This window comes from Vigna angularis, chromosome 4, assembly GCF_016808095.1.
Source record: "Vigna angularis cultivar LongXiaoDou No.4 chromosome 4, ASM1680809v1, whole genome shotgun sequence".
Taxonomy (NCBI): domain Eukaryota; kingdom Viridiplantae; phylum Streptophyta; class Magnoliopsida; order Fabales; family Fabaceae; genus Vigna; species Vigna angularis.
The window spans coordinates 33,209,657-33,226,210 of record NC_068973.1 but is presented as its reverse complement, the minus strand read 5'-3'; the positions used below and the strand labels follow the sequence as shown (position 1 = coordinate 33,226,210).

The window sequence follows — 16,554 nt, the reverse complement described above, 5'->3', positions numbered from 1 at the left end:
TGACTCATCTTTTTTTGTATACTGAAATGTGTAGAACGATTTCTATTGTTCCTTCGTTCCACTCAGGGTCCAATACTACAGAACTGTGATCGGGATTTGCAAAATGTTCTGCTAAGTCCGCATTGGTTTTATGGATCTAAAACTAATCGAGGTTATTCTCGGAGGAATGTGACCCTTAATCTCGTTGAAATTCTTGGGTTTAGTTGAAGGAATGAGAGAAAATAGATGAAGAAAGAATTAATATTGGTTTGGTGAACAATGTTAGTAGAAATGATTTATAAAAAATGATAGAGTTCGCAGTATTTTTTCCAAATATTCTTATTAATCTCTTCATGTTTCTTCAGTTTTGTTTTTCTCTTCAATAAAACAATACAAATTTTCAGTTTATTTCTTATCTATTTTCACTAAGCCTACTTATTCTCATCTTATCAAATTTTCTAAGCTCATTCAAGCTTGATTAATTTTGTTGGGAATTGTTTGTTTAGTGAAAAAAAATATATTATTTTTGTATCTATTTTAATTTGACAAAGTGTAATTACGAGTAGACAATTTATATAAAATTAATTATATGGTTCATTTTTCTTAACAATAAATAAGTTTATAATGTATGAAATTTTTGTTTGATGACAGTTTATTAAAATATTTTTCTTCTATTTAATACCAAATTGGTATGTTCGTAAATTAACTCAATCCTGTGTAACAAGGTAAGAATAAATCAATCCAAGACCATGAAACTGAATAAATAGAAAGCGAAAAAAACCAAAAAGAAAATCCAATTCCTTTATTGGATTGAATTTCAGATTTCATTATGAAAACCAATCTGAACTAAATCTAGTTTATATTTATCAATTTATTATACTCATTTTTATATCTTTATTTCCTATATTTTATTAAAACTATATATAACTTGTACTTGTTTACCTCTAATTAAAGATTTTTTTAAATAACTATTTGAATATAATCATCAAGACGAGTAAATTTATTTTTGTCCGTCAGTCAGGAGACCAAATCCATGGTAATTACACGTAGAATGCGGTCCAATCCCCCTCCCTTCACATGGACCCCACAATTCACTATTTCCATTTAATTTATTTATTTTACTTGCACCAGACACGACAATGCAGAACGCTTATATTTCCCTCACACTGTCGACAGTATATATGCATATATATTTTACCAATGAACAAAATGCGGCAATGAGCCAGAGAAGTTCTAGAACACCACGTGGCCCATAATAAACGGTACGGGAGCAGCTGAACTACGGAAAAATGGTGTTTATTCAAAAGACAACAACTATAATTCAACGGCACCAAACCTATTCAGGTCCAAGACACGCCTGCGGGATACAAACATTCTAGGGTACGGAAACAATACATTTGAAACCTTCAAGCAACAACTTGTCCAAAGAGCTGCTTTCGAATCTGCAACAAAGAGCAAGAAACTTCATAAGAATCTAGTGGTTTGACGTGATTAACCAGTTCATCATCTCAAAACAATTCCACCCTTTCCCAAGAAGAAAGAAAATAAAGAAGAATGTGGGGGTTATCACAACTTCGACTACTCCACTGTTTTACTAAATTTATCATTCTAAATAATATCTGAAGTAAACATACTAGACAGAAAGTTGCCAATAATGGAACATTACAGTATATATTTCGTCTGGAAGGAGAAAGAGTGTGAGAAAATATTAGTGAAAAGGAACTCCTAGACTAGTCTAGAAAAACAAAGGCACAGAGAAATAGACAGGGAACAAAACGACTTTTTGAATTTGGAACTAAATTAAGAATCGATTATAGTTGGCTATTACTTCAGTGCAATCAATAGAAAGTGTATATACTAGTATAATATCGTGGTAGAACAACCCAATAAAATACGTAAGTGGATGTGAATCAAAATTCTACATACAAGCTATTTGAGTAAGAGCAATAGTCCAAGTTCATAGTTTAGTTTGAAGACTTTTGTCTTTTTCCTGGCTCTAACAAATCTTAACAGCTTCTCCTTCCCTTAACATAATAATTACTGTCAATTCTTAATTTTATGTCATTATATGTGGGTGTATATTCTAATCTAGTATCTCTATTAATCAAATATGAATTATTTTCTTTACAAGACTACTTATCACAGAATTTTCGAAGTATCAAATATTATTCGTTCTCTGTTTCCTTTCCATTTTATTTTGGTCTCTCCTTTGTATTTCTAACTTTCTATATTTTAATACTAATTTGCTATTATCTTCATTAAGTGAGTCACACAGTTGGTCCATAGAGAACTCCTTCATTAGCAGGGAATTGTTATCACGTTGCCTTTATTGATGATTTCAGAAGATTTGATAATAGCAAGGAAAAACTTCATTCTTTTTGTGAGGAAGATGGCATTGATTTGAGCATCAGTTAACTACTCCCTATACTCCACGGTCTGTTTATGTAATTTTTGTTTGTTGCTGCTGTCCTAGTCTTAAAGAGTCCGTTACATAGCTTATTCGAAGGATCACGTTGTTACTGTGTTAGTGGGTAGTTATTCATTAAATTTTAAAAATGGTAATGCTTCTGATATTAAAAAATGAAAGTCCAGCTTTTTTTTTCTCTTTTAATATGCGTTTTCTTCTCTGTTAAACAAGTCCTGCTTCTTCTTTCTCTTAAAATCACTGGTACATTCCATTACATGTCCTAGTAGCCCATCAGATATAATTTTACTGTAGTATTTTTTTTATTTATTTCAATGGCAAAGTTTCACTATCGCAAAAATAACCCACCTTCCTACTTGGAAATAATATGAAATTCAGTAGAATATATCTAACAAAGGATTCAAAATCATAGAGTAAGAATTAATGTGCATAAAAAATTTACCTCAGGGAGCTTTTTACGGAACACTACATCAAGTCGTGCATCAAGAGTGTTTTCACACACAATCTTTCCATCACGAGAAGCCAGCACCACCCCACCAGAACTGAATATCAACAAAAATAATTAAGTGTGCTACAACTGCAATTTAAATATCAAAGCAGCTAACAGTTAATAATATTTTAGGAAGCATCCTCAATTGTTGTGGGAAAGAATTACTATGCACAGAAGATTTGAATTTGCACTTTTCTCAGAAGATAATGTTGAATTACAATTAACGAAGAGGAAAAATAAAGCAAATCCTTGACTGGTCAGGCCAAACAATTAGTTAAGATTTAATTGTTGTAATATGAACTTTACCAGTAGATATCATGATCATTGTGATGAATGGGTCCAGGTGGAAGATAGACTTGGTTGTCAACAATGATCTCTGGGGGTTCAACATTTGCTTTATCACCATACTCCTGTGCAGCAGAATCCAGCACATGCTCTACCAAGTGCAGGTCCTCTTTCCGACATCTCAACAAGACAGAAGTTTCTTTCAGTCTTAGCAAACACTGTAACACAGAGTCCTAACATTATACTGCATGTCCACATACTTACGCATAGAAGGAAGGAAGTCTATAAACAGCAGTCAAGGATATATATATATATATATATATATATATATATATATATATATATATATATATATATCATTACAAAAGATTAAAAGGGTCATGTTAAGCAAGGAAAGAGGTAAGGGTAAGAAAGATTGAACACACCATGGACACAAAGGTTGATCCTCATGTCAGGAGACAGTTATAATTTAAATGAACTCAAGCACTCGGTGAACCCATCCTCAAAAGCTAACTATTAAGGAGAGAGAACCCATGCCTTTGAACACACCATGGACACCAAGGTTGGTCCTCATGTTGGGAGATAGTTATAATTTATATGGACCCAAGCACTCGGTGAACCCATTATCAAAAGCTCTAACAATAAAGGAGAGAGAACCGATCACTTAAATACTCCACCAAGGATCCCATACTACTTGATGTGGGACTTAGACACCCCATAATACCCAAGTTCTTACCATAATACCATCTCTAAGAGACGACATCTTGGCAGGTTTCATTCTAACACTTCATATGGTGACACTTCACTCCACTTCCATACTGATGTGAGCCCGTGAATCCTACGAAGATGCCCATTACAAGACACACAACTAGCTCTCATAATAATTGATAAGTACCCAACACTTTGGAACCAACTCTATAAAAGTAGCTACCACAAGGGGGAGAACCAAACAGTTAAATACTCCACCCACCCCCAATACCCAAGTTCCTATCACAAAAACGATCAACAATGTTGATACAATGGCGCACTGGGTAATAGCAATTTGCAGCAAAATTACTAGTTATAGATAAAATGTTGTGCCCATCATCTTAAATAATACAAAAGTAAGTAAATATCATTAAAAACAGTTGTTACTAGAAAAAGATGGAAAGAATAATCTGATATCACTTAGCAAAACAGCAAAATCAAATTATCAATTCATAAGTAGACGTACCATATTAAAATATTTAACGGACCTGAACAATGAGATCTTTCAGAAGGTTTTTGTACACATGATCATGATGACTCGCACTCAAAAGTTCCTTGGAAGCAGCTTCTTTCATGGAACTGATGACGTCATCTTGAGCTTGAAGAACTTTAATTCGAGAAGCATTCAGCTGCATTGAATACTCGCTGCAACAAAAAATCAATTGTGTCTCAAAACATATACCATCTCAAGTAGCACTGTTTTTGTCACTTTGAAGTACAACGCACAGCTCTGTACTTCACATAACTGAACAAAACGCATCTCAGAAACTAAATCCTCCATTCCCTCCGTCAAACTTTGGCAATATACTTGAGTACGTCAACAACTTGAAAGAAATTGAACATCAAACCGAAGTATTCAAACACAAACAAAGAAAATTAACAAAAAAGGACTAAACTAAACCTACAGTCATATTTTCTAACATTAATTACTGATTTTCATCGTTGATTGATCTGACTTGAATGCATTAGGGAATTCAGCAATTCGGAACAGTTCGATAAAGATCCGAAACATCATCTTCTACTACTTAAAAGACTCTGTCACAGTATTTCAATCATAAATAAATACACTGAATGAGTGATTACATGACAAAATAACTGCACCGAATCCGATTCCATAAGAATCAAATATCAAGATCTATGCGAGTAGAACTCGGTCTCCAGAATTTAATTTTAAGCAATCTCAACGGAGGACAAATCCTAGCGAATTTCAAACTCAGACAAAAACCGCATAAAAAAGAGTATAGAAAGGTATTACGAAGTTACATCTTCTTCCGAATTTCGACTTGGCGCTCTTTGCGTTCGTACTCTTGCCTGATCTTCTTCTTTTCGGCTTCAACCAACTGCAGCTTCTCGATATTGAATTCCTGCCGAAGGAAAAGTATGAATCGGTTTAAGAGCATGAATGAAGAGCGAATGAGAAGAAAACACGGCCAAATGAATAGATACCTCCTCGGCGGAGACAGAGATCTCATTGGCTTTTTCCTCCGCTTCCTGGCGGATGAACCGCACCATCTGCTGGATTTGCCTAGAGACATCTGCGTCGTTCATTTTCAGACGAAACACCGGTAACTTCCTCTATGATTGAATTTGATAGGGATTGCTGCCTCACTGCCACAAATCACAGATGCACACCTCTTATTTATACACCTTCGTTTCACCAGTTTAAAATAAGTAAGGATACACAATAACACACTTTTATATTTATTTATTTGATATAAATCAAAGAGTAAAATAGTAAAAAAAGTATAAATTTTTGTATTATTTCAAAAAAAAATAAATAAAAAGTAAGTAAAGGAAGTAGATTAAAAAATCCTACTCGATATTTAACCAATCCGTAACAACACTTTCAAATAAATGAGACATATTTGAATGATACATCGCATGACAAATCAATATTCACTAAAACGAGTAAAAAAGAATTATGAAACTTATTCACAGTGAAATCATCCAAACATAAAAATATGTTAATATCCCATGTTATTATGAAAAAAAAAATCGTTTTTAATTGTCAATAATTTGGTGGAAAATTATAAATACGAACTTAATATTGAAATTTTATGTTTTTCATAAAAAAATTGGATTTTTTTTATTCAAATAAAAATACAAAGAATATTGAAAATAAGTTCTATTCTTCAATAATCACAGCCCTTTTTATATCCTCCAACGAAAAACAAATTCATAAAAACTTTTATTAAAAGAAATTATCTAAATACTTCTAAATCACATCAAATTTCCTATAATTTAACAAATTTATTTGGACACTCTCTGGTATATTATTCTCAAATTGAAATCGGTAATTAAAGATTACGTGTAGTATGATATTTGAAAAGAAAATATTTGGATACGAGTCTCTTCTTAAATAAATAATTCTTTGATGAGAAAAAACATGTTATAAGTAGATTAATACTGAGAATGCATTATGTCAACACTTTTACATAAAGAAGGAAAGTTCAAGAGAATAAAATGGGAGGTTTTAATATGTTATGATTTGTTGTTAGATCTTAAAAGAATGAACTCTAAGTTTAATTTAATTTTATAAAAGAAATTGTAAAATGAAAATGAACTCTAAATAATTCTGAATTATATTAAAAAAATAATTTTAAATATAATTTAATTTTATAAAATTGATTTATAATATAAAAATTGTACTTATATTTTATACTTTATAATTCAATTTTATTTTTAGTTCATATGAGAATTGTAACATTATATAACTTTTATAATGATAAAATAACATTAAATATATTTATTAGTGTTGAAAGTCTCACATCGTAGAGAAAAAACCAATTCATAATTTATAAAGTGGGTGCAAACCTCACCCTACAACCGGTTTTGCTTTCTTTTTTTACATTGATTACTTCTAATTTTTGAAAAACTTATTTTCTCTTTTCATTTTACCTTTTCTTAAAGTTGTTTAGAACAAAATTATTTAAGCATAATCATTAAAGAGAATTATGATTTTCAAAAACATAGTACCACAAGAAACTATAAAATGAAATTTAGATTTAGGAACACCTCCTGTCACACCTAATTTAATTTTATCCTTTTCTATAGGTTCATGTTGAAATGGGACGAGGATAATCGTCTGTCTGAAAGTTCGGGGTGCCGAACGTCTCTCCACTCCTTGCTCTGGTAACCGATCAATGTAAGGATGACTGCAGAATACACTTCGACGCTCAAGTCATAATTTTTTTTTCTGTAGATCTTTAATAATTCAATAGTAAGTAAAAGTGAGTTTACCTCGAAATTAAACCATTACTTATAAAATTTATAGGAATATGACCAATTAATTTATCTCTTAATAATCATTAATGCAAACCTTAATCACTTAACAACATTGTGACATTATTTACGCCTTAACTCTGCTCAACGGTTGTCGGAACGGAGCGGTCATGAGATGTTTTCATGACAATCGCTCAGTCCTTCTCATCCAGTTTGTTACTTTACCCGATCCGTTAACTATAAGCCCATAGTAACATTATATACAGTGACTCCAAAATAATCTTATTTTAATCATTCCATTTCTCAATTGGCCTAATGTTTTTGCATGCTTTAAATTTTGTAGTTTTTATTTGAATATTTAATATTCACGTAAACTTATAGTCAACTTAAGGAAAACGTTCGAAACTTATAATTAAGTAAATTATAATAGCAGCTATACATATTGTAAACTACTGTCACACACACACACACACACACACACATATATATATATATATATATATATATATATATAAATAATTAAATATACACAAACTGGTACATTGACAACCCAGAAACTATAGTTTGTTTATACAAACATATAAAGAGGTTTTCTACTAAAAAACAGAAATAGAGAAATAATACCGTATAATTACTTTAAATAGGCTATGCAGATAAATTTACTGTGTAAAAATGTGATTTTAATTTTTTCATTTGAAAATATTAGGATAAAGATACTCATATTGATTAGGTATGTCCAACCATATGCAGTTCAAAATACACGATGAAGCAAAATGTGAGAAAGACTGCTAGTTTGAATAATTTTTGCATAAACTAAAACTAATTTATACGTAATATAAAAAAAATTATTATAAGAAATTTAATTGAGGCAGTATTAATTTATAGATTAATTTATATATAAACTAGTTTATATTGTAAATTTTAAAAGTATTTATGATTTTTTTCAAAAAGTATATTTTAATTTATTGTAAAAATATTCATGGCTTTGCATTTGAAGAACTCACCTTATAAATTATCTCAAGTATATGGATGTGGACAAACTACACATAAAGTCTTTTGTTAGCATGAAGAAAGTGAGGGAGTAAAAAAAAAATGAGAGAAAGTGTAAAATAAGATTGTTTGTATTAAAGAATAAAGAGAAGAGGAGAAAAATAAAAGAAAATTTTATAAGGATTTGTAAATGATTTTAAGAATAAAATAAAATAAGCATTATTTGTCCAATATTCATTTAATTACCATAGTGTTATTGTTTGAAAAAATAAATAAGGTTAAACAATGTTTCTATTCATATCTCAGAGTTTTTAGATAAATGGAAATATTCAAATATGGGTATTTTTAGATTTTGCACTATAATAACATATATTTAATCTCAATTCCTTACCATTGAATACATATGTGAATGAAGAATGAGATTGAGAAAGATTTTGTCCTCTCATTCTGCTAAAAAAAGCAAGAAACGTGAGTTTCAAATAATATGTTCATTCTATTCTAGAGTAAATTCTGGAAATTAAGTTTAAGAGTTTTTACACTAAAATAATTATGAATTTCAAATTATTCATTGAGAAAAAACTATAATAATGATGTTATGAAAGGGACCATTTTTATGAAACATAATCAGTAAATTATACCATTAATAATAGAAGTATTTTCTCTATTCAACATGAGTCTTTGTTGAAGTCTTCACTCATATATAACTTTCCAAAAATCATTTTTTTCATCTTATCACGAAGGATACAAACAATTATGCTTTTGGGTTGCTTCCACAAGAGCCACAAAACCATACTATTCACATCATGCCCAATTAATACAGATAAAAAGATATCGTAATTTATATATATTATTAAAAAATATATATATATATATATATATATATATATATATATATATATATATATATATATATATATATATATATATATATATATATTTCATTGATTTTTGATAGCTAACCATACATTTCTCACTTGCGAAATATTCAAGAAAAACAAATTTCAAGAGAAATTCTTACAAACTTGAAGCCGAACATGGCTCATTCACCATGTTACATATCTTCAGTTAGAGAAGGGTAACCTGAAAAAAAAACACAACAAAGAACTTGTTCAAAGTAACGGTATTTGCAAATTTAGTAGTATTATTTTCACACTCAATAAATTTTTACAGATATTTTGCATTGATTATGTTATCTTTCAATTTCTTTCTTTTTTTATAAATATAAAAACGAACTATTTTAATGACTGAAATACTTTCGTGGTGTCAAAAAACATTTTTCTTTAATATATATACTTGTTAGTGTTTGGTGGTTTTGCTTACCCTAACTTGAGAGATGTGTCCGAGGAACCATCTTCAAGAGGAGGGTCACTAATGCAACTGCTAACGTTGTTTGTAGACTCTAATGAAACACCTTCTTCTTGCATTCCCATGTTTGACTCCATCAAAAAATGCATTGTTGCTTTACGCAGCACAGCCTCCATCTCCGTCTCCGCTAGCTGATTAATTAATGTAACATTTTAACTCAGAAAAAAAAAACATAGGAAAAGAAAGTAATTACATAAACCTAAAACATCTGTAGTACCCTTTTCAAAACTTTAATTATTTATCTACTTGTAAATTAAAAACTTAAGACAATATTACCTATTATATATATCTTTTCAGTTTTCTTTTTAGCACGTTTATATCATAAATGAGAGTGAAATTATAACATTGTTTAAACAGGATACAGATGCGTTGCATTATTTCATAATCTTGAGTTTTTCTTATGTAAACAGATTAAAAGAAATTGAGTGAGTCATGGAGTTCTCACCTTTTTCTTTAAATGCTTGTTCTCTTCTTCCAACACGATTCCCTTTAGCAGACAGAAAAGAAAGCAAAACAATCCTCAAAATTCGGAAGTTACTAACTAAACCTTGAAAAATCTAGCCCTAAATTTACTTGAGTATCAACATTATGATAGAATTAAAACACTAACTTTTAATTATATGCTTATAGCATATTAAGAAATAAATTTTAAACTTAATTCAATTCCACAAAAATCTTGAGAAGTCTAACCCTAAATTGACTTGAGTATGAAAATTATGATAGAATTAAAACACTAATTTCTTGTTATATGCTTATAGCATGTTCAGAAACAGACTTTAACTCTAACTCAATCTCACAAAATTAGTTTTTAAGATAAGGTTTACACTCACTTATATACTCTAAATTGGTCTTATATCTAATTAACGTAGAACTTCCAATATAACATAACCAAGTTATCGAATTCTTGGTATTCACTAAAAGGAAGGACTAACTGATATTCATATTCATGCAGCAAGAACTATGGAAGATTATCTTATAGAGGACCAGATAATTATACTAATATGTGTATTAATTTCAATTTGAGTGAAGATACTAACTACATGCATCATCAAGTTATATCAAAAAAACCTTTTTCTGAAGTTCAGAAATCTGACCCATCATCTGCTTTTCCTGAAGGAAAAAGTTGAGATGAGTTGGTATATATGAATCATTCATCAAAACATGCACCTTAACTAAATGACATTATGTGCTTACCTTTATCTCAATCACACGGTCGAGTCCACTTTCAAGCTTTTTCTCCAGTTGCTGCAACTCATTTAGGCTTAGTCCTTGAAGATCATCGCCTTTCATCCAACTAATCGTTCAAAACATAAACACAATGTATTTTACTTCATCCAGTTATTCTTCAAGTTTTCTTTTTTCCTTTTTTTAACTCTTTTTTCTCTTTCACAAAATTCATATATATATACCTTAGTTCTTGGGTTCTCTCTGCAATTTCCTTACTCAATTTAGTGGCAGTCTCTAGCTGAAATCAACAATTAAACTCGTGCAGTTACTTATCAGCAATTAGTGTTACTTCAGCCTATAATTTTGAACCTCTTTCAAATGTAGAAGTAATAATAATAATAACATAGTATATAAGAATAATTAGATCAATTACATAATATATATGCTTTGCTCTCCAAGAAGTTTTGTGGTGTAAGTCTCTGCACAATAGCAACTAATAAAAAGAGAAAAGCAAAATATAAGAACATATTTTTTTGTACAACCTGCATTTCTAGTGATGGCCTGTCCAATTTGTCCATGCCAGGGGAATGCGTATTATACTTGATAATTATGTCATTCATACTGTACAAGATCAAAACAAGAAGAGACAGAAAAAAAAAATGTTAGCAGAAAAGTTTAAATAAAATGCATTTTCTCGAGAGAAAAATAATGGATATAGGTATATACAATTTGGCATTGCATATATGAAGACTGATTTTTATGGGTGAATTGGCTGGTTTACGTAATTAATCCATGCATGCGTATAATAAATTCATTATGCAATTTGCAGAAGGAGCACGACATTCATATGAAAAATATCTTATCTGTATAGAGAAAGAATTCTGACAGTTTATTCCTGATATTCACATTAGCAAAAAAGAAAACAAATCCTCCCATAACACAGAAACATAAAGTAATTAGTATACATATTTGGAATGAACGATGCTCACATATGACTTAATTATATATATATGAATTGCGTTAATTTTCACTATAGTGTTTCAGAAAATTATAACTCGTAAAGTTAGACCATGTGTATGATGAGCAAGGTGGTAGCCAGAATCAATAATATTTTAAGATTTATGGACATAAACAAAGGGATAAAATCTTCTTACATTAATTTCATATAAGCAACAAAAAAAGGTACTATTAGGCATAAAACAGATTTAGGAATGAAAAGTTACGAAATAGGGAGAAAATTGTAGTGAGAGTAAAACTTTTAAGGATATTGTTGGAAGTCTCACATGGTCGATAAGGTCAATTCATAGTTGATAAGTGAATGCAAACCTCACCTTACAAACCAGTTTTGTAGGATTGAGTTAGGCTTAAAGTCTACTTCTAACATGGTATCGGGCTGCTATTGGACCACCGATTAAAAAGGTCTAATCCATGTTCAAGAAGTATAAAAAAAAGTAACAAGTTAAATTGTTAAATTTTCTCTTTTATCTTCCTTTATCTGCTGCTTCACGTTCATTTGACAACTTTATCCGATGCTTTTTCTTTATTTATGAAAATGGACCCGAGAAAAGAAGTATTTAAAGAACACGAGCCTGTAAGACCTTGTCTTTTGGGAGGAACATGATAAATCAATGCAGGAAAAAGTGATTTTTCTCTTGAAAAATAGAGGCTAAACACAAGAAAAAACTTTTTATACAACTTAAAAAATACTTTTTATATATCAATTTTTAAATTAATATATATGTATAAAGTATATGAGTTAACTTATATAAAAAGTTCACTTAAAGAAAAATATTTTATGTATAATCTAAACTTTTTATACATATTTATTAACTAATCAATATAAAAAGTTGCACATTTGATAACTATTGAAAAAGTAACACATAAGAGAAACACTATATATATCTTCACTATCATAAAGCAAAATTGATGCAGCATAAGTTATCTGTCGTTTGACACAGTCTCTCTATTCACTTATTTTCACGAGCTTCAACCAATTTAAACCTCATATCGAATTCCTTCACGTTCAAATTTGAGTAAAGCAACTTCAACCTATATTACTTTTATATATTAGTGATTATTATTATGCTTTCAAATACACAAGATTTATTTATTTAGATACATAGAGATTATTCTGTTCTTACTGTAAATGTCACTGTACCAAGATGTAGTTTCTTTATTTACTTCTGAACTATTTACATATATACTTTACTTGTTTTTTGAATTTTATTAGAAATATTTTTTCAGAAAGTTAATTATAGTATGGGCATATTTCCCTTCAACCAAACATGAAAAAGACAATTTTTCGAGAAAGCAATTATATTATTTTCTAAATCAATATAACTAAATGTATATTTCTCACACTGCTCATTTCTGATAATGACGAAATTACTGACATGTAGTTTTACTTAGGAAAAAAATTCCCTCACCAATAGAAATATTTTAAGAATTTAGGGCTCTTATTCAAGTACATATTTAATTCAATTCACCCATGCATGTCGTCCAAGTTCCAAGATTCTAGCTTATAAAACAATTAAAATTATAGTAGAATATATATTTTTTATTCTAAATTCTCGAATTTCAACTTCATCATTAAGGAAAGATAAAGTTGACATATGGAAGCAATACATAATACTTATCAATTTTGAATAGTAAAATATACAATAAAGACACATAGCATTAGATAATGTTATACAAGGTATCCCAATCCATTTATAAATAATAGTTGTTATAAACCTTTTCAATAGTAATACACAATGCAAAGTGACCAGCCCCAGAACTACTAATGAGATAATTGCTTTTAATTGTGAAATTTGTTGTTATTTCAATTATTATTATTATTTAGTTTATCATATAATATAATATGTTTGATTCAGTTTCTTATGTTATATTTATATGTTTATTTAAATACTGTATAATTTCCATTACTATTATTTTAGTTTATTATATTTTGATTTGATTTAAATTAACAAAAGAACAAAATAGAGTGGCTAATCCGACCTCTAATTAAGGACCAAGTAACCAAAACAATAGAAGAAAAAACACATAAAAATGTCTGTGTCATATATGTCACACTTCTCCTGAAACCGTAGCCCTCACTTGCTTCCTAAAACCTATGTCAAAGATTGCAAATGGAGATGCATATTCAACCATGTGTGCTACTCAAATTTCATTTTTACAGATAAGGATAAATATATAGAGAGAGAAGCGAAAAAGATTAATCATGTGATGAAGGAAAATATATATAAGGTAATAAGCAAAAATATTAAAGTAAATAAAATATCGTTCTAAATAAAAAAGCTGACTGTAATATTTTCTCAAAACTCACTCATGAGTGGGGAGAAAATTGTTGTTTAACCTTTTGTCCAAATATTATTTTATCACTCTATTGACCAGTTTGTTTGTCCCAACCAAGCACACTCATTGTGTCATTTCGAATTCTGACAAAGCATTTTCCTCTTATATCCTATAATTTCTGTTTGTACCCGGAAAATGAGCATCAATGTCTGACATTAGCAAAAGTTCAAGAGAAAAAGAGAAACCATATACACAAAGGCTTACAGTTCATTAGATCTCTGATCGTTTATACTTTGAGACATATAACAAGAATACCAATTCCGTTTTTCAGAAATTGTATTAAGTAAAGTTGTCGTTAATATAATAAGAATGTGCTACATTGATACACAAGTTAGAGATTACCGACCAAGAGAATTTGTTTTTCTTGCACAACTATACTAATTTTGAAATAACATTTCTTGCCTCTTTGGTGTTTGTCGAATGATTTTTCATATACATGTACATGAAAAAAAATACATAAAGATAAACTCGTGCTTCTTTCAAAGGGTCAGAAAAGAAAGACGAGTTCTTTGAACGGGTTAGATTAAGCAACCAGATATTTTCATAGCTTCAAATAACCGTCGAAACTGAAGTTTCTTTCCAACACACATGATTCTTTGGGAAAAGTGCATCAACTGCACAACAATACAACATTCGACACTCAGTGAACTAAACTATTATTAATCAGTTGTTGTACACTATAACATCAAAAGATAGTCCAAACTATACCTATCAAACAAAAGTCTAGGAATTGCTATAAACTTATGCAGCTGCACTTTCTTTTATGTTCCTCTCATCAGCACAACGTTTCATGGAAACTTCAATAGACTACTATTGAATTCCCATAAAATGAGAACACAAGCGAGTGAAACGAGGTTTTTGTTCCAAACCCATCATGAGATTACACCTAATACACTGTCCCTCTTTCTCTCTCTAACACATTCCGTACAGAAACTACAGGCACTCTAGCTTAGCCAGGAATTAGGATATAGGAAGGAGAGCAAAAACACACATGTACGTATTAATCAAAACAACGTAAGAATATTATGCTTTATACATGTATATGTATATATATGTATGTATACAAATACTGAGAGAAAAGTCACAGTTTTGTAATACAATATTATTTCCGTACGTACCTGGAACTGCTATAATCAAAGAGCTTCCCGGTAGATGAGAAAACTATGAGACCAACATCAGCATCACACAGAACAGAAAGCTCTTCAGCTTTCTTGAACAACCCTCGCCTTCTCTTAGAAAATGTTACTTGCCTAGCGGTTATGTTGTCGATTTTCTTTATCTTTATCTTCGCCCTCGTCATTTTTCAGCTGCACAAAACTGAATTAGAAGAACTATTTTAAAGTACACACTCTCACACTTGTCTGAAAACACAAAAATAGTTGTACATGACACATATACAAGGATATGGAATGATGAACACAACTTGGAAAAAAAAGAAAAAAAAAACCCTAATAAAAGGCACACCCAGTTTCAGATCTGGATAACGGGAACAGAAAAAGGAACCTACCAGCCAAAGGGAAGTTAGCGAACATGCAAGATTTGAGAGGTTTTGATTGGTGGGTTTTGATTTCAACTGGTTGATTGATATGCTTGAACCTAGTGGAGAAGTGTATGTAGCACTACTTTTGATTTGTACTGAAAGGGGAAAAACTAAGAAAATGTTGCTCCGATCAGATTTAGTAACAAAGAAAGAAAGTGTGAAGAGAAGGAGAACTTTTAGGAGTCAGTAACACAGAAGAGAGAGAAAGAGAGATAACCTTGATTGGGATGCTGGCTTCATATCAAGAAAGGAAAGAAACCCTTCCCTTTATAGATAGCTAAATATGCTCAACTCTTTCTATTTTCATTACTAATTAGTTATTTATCTTATCCCTTCTTTTTTTTAATTTTGTTTTTCTTACCTCAATTTCGTTTTAAACAATTAATAATGAAGTTGACTAGTAGTCAAAATCGGATATAGATATTTCAGAACGCCATTGGCTATTCAGAGATCGATGTGAAAGGAATTTCAGTTCAGTCTTTTACACGTTTGTTTATTTTAAGCACAATAAGTTAGTATATATATCTACAAACTATAATAAATTTTTAGATATAAATATATATATATATATATATATGTAAATAATTATACTAATGGCTTATTAAAATATTAATAGAAAATACTTTGGAGTTAATATTTTTAAAGATCCAATTGAATGACGATTTCATATATCATGAAGAAATCCATGAATAGTATCTGCAATAAAAGAATTTATTAGAAAAGTTAAAAACGTACTTAATTGAATGAGTTGTCTTATTCATCAAATAATAATTGATGAAAATTATTGTTCAGATAGCTAAATGTCAGTATAATATTAATATTAATATAAACGTGACTACGTACCAAAAACTAAAGTTTGATAAATTATTAGTACAACTCAATATTTCATTTGTTTTTCGGATAATTATTTATATTATGTTTGAATTGAAATAAAAATTATGTTGGAGTCTCAAATAAAAGAAAATTAAGAGGGGAAAAAAATAAATAAAC

At 29.8% G+C, this 16,554-nt stretch overlaps 2 protein-coding genes across 7 annotated transcripts; both read right to left on the bottom strand.

The window, feature by feature from the left end:
• Positions 1-910: 910 nt before the first annotated feature.
• Positions 911-5,559, bottom strand: LOC108331529 (V-type proton ATPase subunit E). 2 transcript variants are annotated; one of them, XR_008248251.1, is made up of 7 exons: positions 5,373-5,559; positions 5,190-5,290; positions 4,415-4,571; positions 3,201-3,397; positions 2,847-2,946; positions 1,286-1,421; positions 911-1,041 (listed from the first exon to the last, which is right to left on the bottom strand). XR_008248251.1 is itself a non-coding variant. In XM_017566255.2 (6 exons), the coding sequence occupies exons 1-6, from the start codon at positions 5,472-5,474 to the stop codon at positions 1,386-1,388; spliced, it is 693 nt and encodes a 230-aa protein (XP_017421744.1). In that variant the 5' UTR covers positions 5,475-5,559; the 3' UTR covers positions 1,120-1,385. The 2 variants fall into 2 exon arrangements, 1 of the variants encoding a protein (XP_017421744.1); XM_017566255.2 differs by lacking the exon at positions 911-1,041 and having other exon boundaries at positions 1,120-1,421.
• Positions 5,560-9,080: 3,521 nt separating this feature from the next.
• LOC108331087 (MADS-box protein JOINTLESS) lies at positions 9,081-15,860 on the bottom strand. Of its 5 annotated transcripts, XM_017565706.2 has the most exons (10): positions 15,782-15,860; positions 15,532-15,674; positions 15,143-15,331; positions 11,213-11,291; positions 10,913-10,968; positions 10,698-10,797; positions 10,572-10,613; positions 9,949-9,990; positions 9,459-9,634; positions 9,081-9,218 (listed from the first exon to the last, which is right to left on the bottom strand). In XM_017565706.2, exons 3-10 carry the CDS (start codon positions 15,322-15,324, stop codon positions 9,200-9,202), a joined length of 696 nt encoding a protein of 231 aa, XP_017421195.1. In that variant the 5' UTR covers positions 15,325-15,331; positions 15,532-15,674; positions 15,782-15,860; the 3' UTR covers positions 9,081-9,199. The 5 variants fall into 5 exon arrangements, with proteins under 5 accessions (XP_017421195.1, XP_017421198.1, XP_052731837.1 ...); XM_017565709.2 differs by lacking the exon at positions 15,532-15,674 and having other exon boundaries at positions 15,782-15,847; XM_052875877.1 differs by lacking the exon at positions 15,782-15,860 and having other exon boundaries at positions 15,489-15,767.
• Between the last annotated feature and the right edge of the window lie 694 nt (positions 15,861-16,554).